This window comes from Mizuhopecten yessoensis, unplaced genomic scaffold, assembly GCF_002113885.1.
Source record: "Mizuhopecten yessoensis strain PY_sf001 unplaced genomic scaffold, ASM211388v2 scaffold3805, whole genome shotgun sequence".
In the NCBI taxonomy this organism is placed as follows: Eukaryota; Metazoa; Mollusca; class Bivalvia; order Pectinida; family Pectinidae; genus Mizuhopecten; species Mizuhopecten yessoensis.
The window spans coordinates 481338-491633 of NW_018405228.1; the positions used below are offsets into that span (position 1 = coordinate 481338).

Sequence of the window (10296 nt, forward strand, 5' to 3'; positions counted from 1 at the left end):
ACAAAAATAAAATTTACCGGTACCTGTGACAGGGTTACCGAAGTACTACATAATAGTACTAGTTGTCATGATCAACATATATGTATGTTGGTATTATTGGAAATGGCGTCCAGTACTCACCTTAAAATAGCATGTTATAATCTACGTCTATAATAAAAATATACTTCAATTCAAATCAATATTATTACCGCACGCATTTACAAGAAGGCCTTGGCCTAATGAACTCCCGTTACTGGCATTAGCTAACAAAAGTGCAGCTTGCCATGGGATTGGGGAAAGACAGAGGGGTCATATTGAATGACCTAGGCCTGGGGTAACCCAGTATATATACATGTACATGTAGTACGTACAACAAGATTGGGGATTGCATGTCCAGGCCATGAAAGACTGGCCTAGGGGGTTTGATATATTGGATGTGGCCAAAGAGATTTCTAACCATATACAGTACCAGGGGTATATAGTACAACAGGATTGGGTATTGCCCTGGAAAGACAGAAGGGGATCATATTGAATGACCTAGGCCTGGGCTATATATACATATACATGTACAGGTAGCTAGTACCTACAACAATATTGGGGATTGCATGTCCAGGCCATGAAAGACAGGCCTAGGGGGTTTGATATATTGGATGTGGCCAAAGAGATTTCTAACCATATGTAGTACCAGGGGTATATATACAATTGTAATACAACAGGATTGGGTATTGCCCTGGAAAGACAGAAGATGATCATATTGGACTGGGCCACCGATTTATACATGTATATATATATAGTACAACAGGATTGGGTATTGCCCTGGAAAGACAGAAGGGGATCATATTGGATGAGGCAAAAGTGATTTCTAATATATTAAGACATACATATACCGGTATAATAATCCCAGTGGTGTAGGGTTGACTATATATTTGATGTATATAGATCAGAGTGTAGATGATATAGTGTATGTTTTAATCACCTGTTTTACATTATCTCTACTGCCTACATATGTATGTAACAGCTGTTCTCTCTACCCCAGCTGTATTACAATCAGTTGGGGAAAGGTTTGTTAGCTAGCCTGACAACTTTTGTTTTCAATTTTTTTTTTTAATTTAAAACCTACATGTTGGCATTATATGTGATGTAAATGAATAGGATTACATATTTGATCTTTGATAGGTGTGTAAGAAATAACTGAGAATTCATTGATAAATAAATACTAACTAGACTTTATCAGTAAAGCTCAGTGTAACATTGATAATATTTATTTTACGTGCATTCCATCAGATAATAATAAATATATGATATCATATCACATATTATCAGATAGAATGCACATTAAATAAATATTGAAGCTCTTCAGTGAGTTGTCTTGAAAGTGATACAAGATTTTAAAAGTGGGTGTATACATTCTGAAGTATATATATCCTTTATTTTACATTCAGATACAAAGAAATGAAAAGAAGCTAAGCTAACAGGGTAAACACTGATTAACAACTATAACTCAAAGGGGGAAAGCCAGATCCTCCACTCGACAATTATTAACTCATTCACCCCTGAAATTTTTATAATGAACTATTCCAGCCTTTGAATTGGAAGAGTTCAAATTTGTATTCAGGGGTGAATGAGTTAAAGTTGATGGTGCAAATTTAAATGAGCGGTGGCAGATTATATTATTATCTGCAGTAAAAGTATGGATATATAAGATTTTAACTACTTGAGGCGCATTTAAAAATGTTGAAAACGTAATTCTCATCTTTCTTTTCCATTTCAGGTAGACAGTTGACCCCTGAGGACTTGCAATAATGCCGCCCCCTCCGCCTCCCCCACCCCCAGGGGCACCCCCTCCCCCCACAGTCAAATCCAGTGGTCGTGCCCCAGCTAAGAAATCAGGAGGTGCACCAGAGCGAGGGGCTCTACTCAACGCGATCCACAAGGGGGCAGCACTAAAGAAAACGGTCACCAATGACCGTAGTTCCCCCTTAGTTGGAGGTAATGCTTAAGCTTACATACGTACACACACAAGTGTCTTAGGTGAACTTTAACATCTGTGTTGGTGGTGGTGGTGGTAAGGATTTAGATTCTAATTCTTACCATGAAAATTGCTCCTGATTATCTAGAGAATGTAAGTTAATTTGAAATTGCCATACGTTAAGTTTTTGAATCGCATCTCCGATTAAGTATAGTTAAGAGCTAGAGAGATTTTGATTTTTTTTTATGGCTCTTTAAGGTCCAAAAAATGGAACAATTTCCTGAACTTTGTGAAAAGCGAATTTAAAATGTTATAACTTATAAATAACCTAACATTTTTAAGTGTTTTGTTACCACAACATTTTTCCAATTTTGCAACATTGCCTTTACTTGGACCTATATATTAAATGAAACTATAATATCACATGTATTTCATTCCCTAATTAATCAATGTAAAATTCTGTTTACCAAAGCTATACTTTTTCTGAAAAAATAAATAAATCAGTATTTGGTTTCATGAAATATATTCAGGTTCACTACATTTGTTGAGACTGTGAATTTTGGAAAATAGATAAACTTTAGTAAAAGAAATACCTGATGTATTTTTAATCAAAAATAGCTTATATAACATTCCTAAGAAAATGCTTGGTGGTGAAATGAGGCATAGATTGAGAAATAATAGCGGATGTATGAAAATGATAAAATGACATGGGTAAATTGAAACATGCATGTTTGTCCATGGTGATAGAACAGGTTTTGTTAAAACTTGAGGTTTCTGTTTATAAGCGCTGATTGGTGGAGTGGTAGTTAATTGTGCTTACCCTTATTACATACTGCTAATTCTATACTATCCTTTAGATCTCCCACTTGTTCCCTTGTTGACCCTGCTTTGACACCCTTTTCCCCTAGGTAACAAGCCTTCGCCTGCTAGTGGTGGCCGTGGAGGCCCGCTAATGCCCCCTGGTGGAGGGGCCAGCAAATTCAACACAGTGGCATGCCACGCTAACCGGCCCAACAGTAGAGATATACCTAACTCCTGGCGTGGCTCACAAGATGATGGTAAGGTGATCATGATCAAGGCATTAGTTGAATTATGTGATTTCCAAAATATGACTGTTTGATTGTCGGTCATGATCAAACTTTATATGTAGGTGTTGAACTCAGCTGTGGAAAAGAACTTTCAACAGTGCATTCATCACCCCTACATATCTAAACTGGACTTGCCCAGTCTTTGATTTGGTAAAGTTCAAATGTGACTTTAGGGGTGAACATACTAAATTTGAATGCATTGAATATTCTGAATATATAGTTCACATGGATTTGAAATTGTATACTATCAAGAATAACATTTCCATTATAAATTATAAAATAATCTTTATGAACTGTTATTGGAAGTGTCACAGTTGGTTAATGGGAGGGGAGGATGTGTCAATTTTATTCCTGAATAGTTAACATATTATGTTTGGTGTTTTTGGGTGCCTAAGTACCGGGGTATATATATATATATAGGGCTACACAATAAAGGTAGCCAGATAGTTTGAGACTACTGGAATCTCCAGCTTTGACTAGTGGTTCTAAAAACCACTAGCTAGATTGAATGGTCAAAATTTGATATTGTTTATCTTGTTAAATAATATTAGTAAGTGGAATTTGCACATGAACTGGAAACAACTTCCCCTATTGATTAGTGTTATACAAGACCAACAGTCAGCCCTGATATATCAACAGGGTTTCTCATACATTTTGGTCATACATGTTCATTTTCAGGAGTAGCCAAAAATAATATGATTAACCAGAAACGAAAGCAGAGTCTCCCAAGTTCCCCAAACATTAAACAACCGCTGAAGCCAAGCTATTCTGACGGTGGTAACAGAATTTTCACCTCCTTAGCATGTGTTTCGTGGTGGATATCTTTTTAATTTTTTTAACATACTTGTTATTGTGTCAAAGATATGTCTGCACCTTATTGTATTTCTTTCAGTGAAAAGTGTTTGTATTCACAGTTTACCGGGAGGATCTGCTCGGCTGCTTTGTACTTATCTGTACTTAGTTATGTTCTTTTTAGCATGAACTCCAGGAATTATTGAACACATTGTGCTGTTAAAAATGCCATATGACGACGTACCTTGGAGTATTTTCTTACCTTGGACAGGTATATCACACTCTTACCAATGTGAGATATCCCAGTCTCGCCCTAGGTCTGGGGCAAAAGGGGATTATACATTCATAACAGTTATATGATGTCATGTCAGATATAATGATGTCACGTCAGAGATATAATGACGTCACATCAACTGCGCATAAACGTCACACCAAATCAACAATTTAATGACATAATGTCAACAACGCAACGACCCTATTACATCAACATTGCATAATACATTACTGACAGGGTAAACAGTTAAAAAAAGGGTCATTTGCCCCCTTGGTAGTGAGATGGAGGATCTCAACACAAGGGGAACGAGTCTTTAGTTTGACAAACACTTGTGATTGACAAACTTTGGTTTTCGCAAATTAAAAAGAATTATAATGTCAGACATATTGAAAGAGTTTCGACTCATAGTAGTATCATTTATGGGTTATCATGTACATGTATACCTGGGATGTATGGAGGTGTGGACGGGTGACATGCACTGGTAGAAAGGTATTGACCGTTTTTGTCTGCTTATGATGATAAGATATGGAATGATATGGTATTATTGTGTTTCCTGTAACTTCAAATGTGAACTTGAAATAAAACTAATCAAAATGGTGGCAGAAATAACCCTGGGTAGAAACGGACCTAGTAGTATAGTACAGTACCTAAAATTGGTGTGCATGTTGACTGGTAGAAAGTGATTAAAAAGTTAGCTACTTTGATAAAAAAAAAGTATGAAATAATGGGATTTAATATTTCATACAACAATTCACTAAGAGATTTTATTATATTTTAATAAGTACTACAAATGTATTTAAACTGCTTGGCATTCAGTACTTTGGAGAATGAAACATACAGGGTTTTACTTGAAGTAGAATCCTGCTTCAAATACCCCTATTTTTGAGGACCCCAAATAATTACGTTTAGGTGGGACTCCATATTATCAATCAAAGGGGTTCCAAGGACTCTCAAAATCAAAATGGGATGTAAAACTCTGAAACACATGTTAGTGGTAATGTACTGGGGAGGGAGAGGTGGGGGTATGTGTTAGTGGTAATGTACTGGGGAGGGGAAGTTGGGGGTATGTGTTAGTGGTAATGTACTGTAGAGGGGAAGGTGGGGGTATGTGTTAGTGGTAATGTACTGGGGAGGGGAAGGTGGGGGTATGTGTTAGTGGTAATGTACTGGGGAGGGGTATGTGGGGGTATGTGTTAGTGGTAATGTACTGTAGAGGGGAAGGTGGGGGTATGTGTTAGTGGTAATGTACTGGGGAGGGGAAGGTGGGGGGATGTGTTAGTGGTAATGTACTGTAGAGGGGAAGGTGGGGGTATGTGTTAGTGGCAATGTACTGGGGAGGGGGAGGTGGGGGTATGTGTTAGTGGTAATGTACTGGGGAGGTGGGGGCATGTGTTAGTGGTAATGTACTGGGGAGGGGGAGGTGTGCGTATGTGTTAGTGGTAATGTACTGGGGAGGGGAAGGTGGGGGGATGTGTTAGTGGTAATGTACTGTAGAGGGGAAGGTGGGGGAATGTGTTAGTGGTAATGTACTGGGGAGGGGGAGGTGTGCGTATGTGTTAGTGGTAATGTACTGGGGAGGGGAGGAGGGGGTATGTGTTAGTGGTAATGTACTGGAGAAGGGGAGGTGGGGGTATGTGTTAGTGGTAATGTACTGTAGAGGGGAAGGTGGGGGTATGTGTTTGTGGTAATGTACTGGGGAGGGGGAGGTGGGGGGATGTGTTAGTGGTAATGTACTGGGGAGGTGGGGGCATGTGTTAGTGGTAATGTACTGGGGAGGTGGGGGCATGTGTTAGTGGTAATGTACTGGGGAGGTGGGGGCATGTGTTAGTGGTAATGTACTGGGGAGGGGGAGGTGTGGGTATGTGTTAGTGGTAATGTACTGGGGAGGGGAAGGCGGGGGTATGTGTTAGTGGTAATGTACTGGGGAGGGGGAGGAGGGGTATGTGTTAGTGGTAATATACTGGGGAGGGGTATGTGTGGGTATGTGTTAGTGGTAATGTACTGGAGAGGGGAAGGTGGGGGTATGTGTTAGTGGTAATGTACTGGGGAGGGGGAGGTGGGGGTATGTGTTAGTGGTAGTGTACGGGGGAGGGGGAGGTGGGGGTATGTGTTAGTGGTAGTGTACGGGGGAGGGGGAGGTGGGGGTATGTGTTAGTGGTAGTGTACGGGGGAGGGGGAGGTGGGGGTATGTGTTAGTGGTAGTGTACTGGGGAGGGCGAGGTGGGGGTATGTGTTAGTGGTAATGTACTGGAGAAGGGGAGGTGGGGGGATGTGTTAGTGGTAATGTACTGGGGAGGGGGAGGAGTGCGTATGTGTTAGTGGTAATGTACTGGGGAGGGGAAGGTGGGGGTATGTGTTAGTGGTAGTGTACTGGGGAGGGCGAGGTGGGGGTATGTGTTAGTGGTAATGTACTGGAGAAGGGGAGGTGGGGGGATGTGTTAGTGGTAATGTACTGGGGAGGGGGAGGTGGGGGGATGTGTTAGTGGTAATGTACTGGGGAGGGGGAGGTGTGCGTATGTGTTAGTGGTAATGTACTGGGGGGGGGGAGGTGTGGGTATGTGTTAGTGGTAATGTACTGGGGGGGGGGAGGTGTGGTTATGTGTTAGTGGTAATGTACTGGGGAGGGGGAGGAGTGGGTATGTGTTAGTGGTAATGTACTGGGGAGGGGGATGTGGGGGTATGTGTTAGTGGTAATGTACTGGAGAAGGGGTGGTGGGGGTATGTGTTAGTGGTAATGTACTGGGGAGTGGGAGGGGGGGGATATGTGTTAGTGATAATGTACTGGGGAGGGGGAGGTGGGGATATGTGTTAGTGGTAATGTACTGGGGAGGGGGAGGTCGGGGTATGTGTTAGTGGTAATGTACTGGGGAGGGGGAGGTGGGGGGATGTGTTAGTGGTAATGTACTGGGGAGGGGGAGGTGGGGATATGTGTTAGTGGTAATGTACTGGGGAGGGGGAGGAGTGCGTATGTGTTAGTGGTAATGTACTGGGGAGGGGAAGGTGGGGGTATGTGTTAGTGGTGATGTACTGGGGAGGGGGAGGGGGGGGTATGTGTTAGTGGGAATGTACTGGGGAGGGGGAGGTGTGCGTATGTGTTAGTGGTAATGTACTGGGGGGGGGGAGGTGTGGTTATGTGTTAGTGGTAATGTACTGGGGAGGGGGAGGAGGGGGATGTGTTAGTGGGAATATACTGGGGAGGGGTATGTGTGGGTATGTGTTAGTGGTAATGTACTGGAGAGGGGAAGGTGGGGGTATGTGTTAGTGGTAGTGTACTGGGGAGGGGGAGGTGGGGGTATGTGTTAGTGGTAGTGTACGGGGGAGGGGGAGGTGGGGGTATGTGTTAGTGGTAATGTACTGGGGAGGGGGAGTGGGGGGTATGAGTTACACAAAGTATCACTAACACTTGTCAGTCACTTTGCCTAACTGGCAATGTTTGTTTTCACAAAATGTACAAATTCATCCAGTTTGTCAATAACGTTGTGTAGCTTAAGGTGTAATTTTCATGCAAAGTGTTGTGATTGCTGATATCCGTGACATTGTGTGTGATGGTGTATATTACATTACGTATATATATAACTACTGTATAAAACCTGGTCACCACCCTACGCTCCATTACTAACACTGCCAACACAGGAAGTGGGAAGTAGCTCACTTAGAAGTAGGCTGTCACTGTCATCAGTGTGTATTGTGTACAATCTGATAGTACAGTGACCCATTGTTATTGTTACTGTAAAGATGATCAAAAGGTGTAAACATTAGATTTTAGTTGTTTTCTCTTCTGTTCTTGATGACATTGTGTGGTACATGTACATGTACTTTTGTTTTCTGATTTCTGGTGAAGATCTGGTGTGGAAGGGAAGTTATTGACATTTATATGGGCTATTTCGTTGTTAGGTACATGTATGGGTTTCAGTTTTGAGATAAAAAATATTAACACTTTTTGTACGCCCGTCGAAGACGGGGACGTATTATGTTATCACGTGAGCGGGCGGGCGGGTGGGCGGGCGGGCGGGCAAACGATGTCCGCTCGATATCTCGAGTAATTATTATGCCCCTTTACTTGCCGAAACAGTGTCCGCTCGATATCTCGAGTAATTATTAACGGATTAACTTCAAACTTCACAACAAGGTTAATTACCATGAAACCTTGGACAAGTTCGATAACCGCCATTATCCGACCATAATTTGTGGAGTTATGCCCCTTTATGGACTTGCCGAAACAGTGTCCGCTCGATATCTCGAGTAATTATTATGCCCCTTTACTTGCCGAAACAGTGTCCGATCGATATCTCGAGTAATTATTAACGGATTAACTTCAAACTTCACAACAAGGTTAATTACCATGAAACCACGGACAAGTTCGATAACCGCCATTATCCGACCATAATTTGTGGAGTTATGCCCCTTTATGGATTTGCCAAAACAGTGTCCGCTCGATATCTCGAGTAATTATTAACGGAATAACTTCAAACTTCACAACAAGGTTAATTACCATGAAACCACGGACAAGTTCGATAACCGCCATTATCCGACCATAATTTGTGGAGTTATGCCCCTTTACTTGCCGAAACAGTGTCCGATCGATATCTCGAGTAATTATTAACGGAATAACTTCAAACTTCACAACAAGGTTAATTACCATGAAACCTCGGACAAGTTCGATAACCGCCATTATCCGACCATAATTTGTGGAGTTATGCCCCTTTACTTGCCGAAACAGTGTCCGATCGATATCTCGAGTAATTATTAACGGATTAACTTCAAACTTCACAACAAGGTTAATTACCATGAAACCTTGGACAAGTTCGATAACCGCCATTATCCGACCATAATTTGTGGAGTTATGCCCCTTTATGGATTTGCCGAAACAGTGTCCGCTCGATATCTCGAGTAATTATTAACGGAATAACTTCAAACTTCACAACAAGGTTAATTACCATGAAACCTTGGACAAGTTCGATAACCGCCATTATCCGACCATAATTTCTGGAGTTATACCCCTTTACTTGCCGAAACAGTGGCTGCCCGATATCTCGAGTAATTATTAACGGATTAACTTCAAACTTCACAACAAGGTTAATTACCATGAAACCACGGACAAGTTCGATAACCGCCATAATCCGACCATAATTACTGGAGTTATTACCCTTGGTTTCATTAATGCGATGCATGCGTTCCATGATGTTGTATTGCACTCATTGATCTACCCGTTATGTTGAATGATTTCTCTTTTAATATCAATTACTCACAAATACTTCATATATTTCAATCATACAAACAACTGCTCATTCAATGTGTGACGGGCGTATTATATACCGCTCGCGGTAACCTTGTTAACAAATATGAAGCAAAATGCATTGGATTTATATTTTATACAATATCACCCCAGAGACAGGTCTAGAGCATTGTACAGGGTGTGTTTCCCCCACACTTCTGATGGAACTTTTTTTCACTTTAACAACCGTTTTGTTCTACGTACCCCTGTGTTCCACCATGTTTAAGCCTTTATTATGGTATTGTTGTGAATTTGTATGGCACCTCTATTGAAAATGATCAATATGCCTGCACATGTGGTTATTCTATATTGATGTCAGTATATTGTTGTCTTTTTTAAAAACAAAAAAATATAAATTTGGTGTCAGTTGTAAGTATAGTGGCTATGATTTGATCTTTGTTGTATACTTTGATGTTGTACAGTTGTTTATTGTGTCTATATATATTAAATGTGATATTAAATGTACTAGTTGGACATCTCAAATAGCACAATTTAATTGTGACAAGTAATATTTCACAAACACACACTCATTGACTTTCACCATGGTATAAAGAAATCTTGGTTGTGGAAACTAAATTGTGTGGATTTAAATTTAAGAGACTCCAGCTGCACTGTTAAATTTCATTATGATATATTATATATATGAGTATTAACATGTTGTATTCAATGTACATATTTTTAGGTCACCTGAGCTTTGCTCAAGTGACCTATTCCAATCGCTTTTCGTCCGTCGTCGTCCGTCGTCCGTCGTCCGTCGTGCGTCGTGCGTCGTGCGAAAAACTTTCAAATTTTCAACTTCTTCTCAAGAACCAGTGGATGGATTTTTTTCAAACTTGGTCAGAATCATCCTTGGTAGATGAGGCTTCAAAATTGTAAAATTGGGATTCCTACCCCAACCCCTGGGGCCAGGGCGGGGCCC

General features: G+C 41.0%; 1 protein-coding gene across 2 annotated transcripts in view; it reads left to right on the forward strand.

The window, feature by feature from the left end:
* LOC110448042 (basic proline-rich protein-like) overlaps window positions 1–10296 on the forward strand; it is a 36605-nt gene that overhangs the window by 10157 nt on the left and 16152 nt on the right. The window contains exons 2-4 of one of the 2 annotated variants that reach the window (XM_021494073.1): window positions 1751–1968; window positions 2857–3006; window positions 3715–3813. In XM_021494073.1, coding sequence (XP_021349748.1) covers window positions 1782–1968; window positions 2857–3006; window positions 3715–3813 — 436 coding nt within the window. In that variant the 5' untranslated portion in view covers window positions 1751–1781. The remainder of the gene's footprint in view (window positions 1–1750; window positions 1969–2856; window positions 3007–3714; window positions 3814–10296) is intronic. The other variant, XM_021494074.1, reaches the window with a different exon arrangement.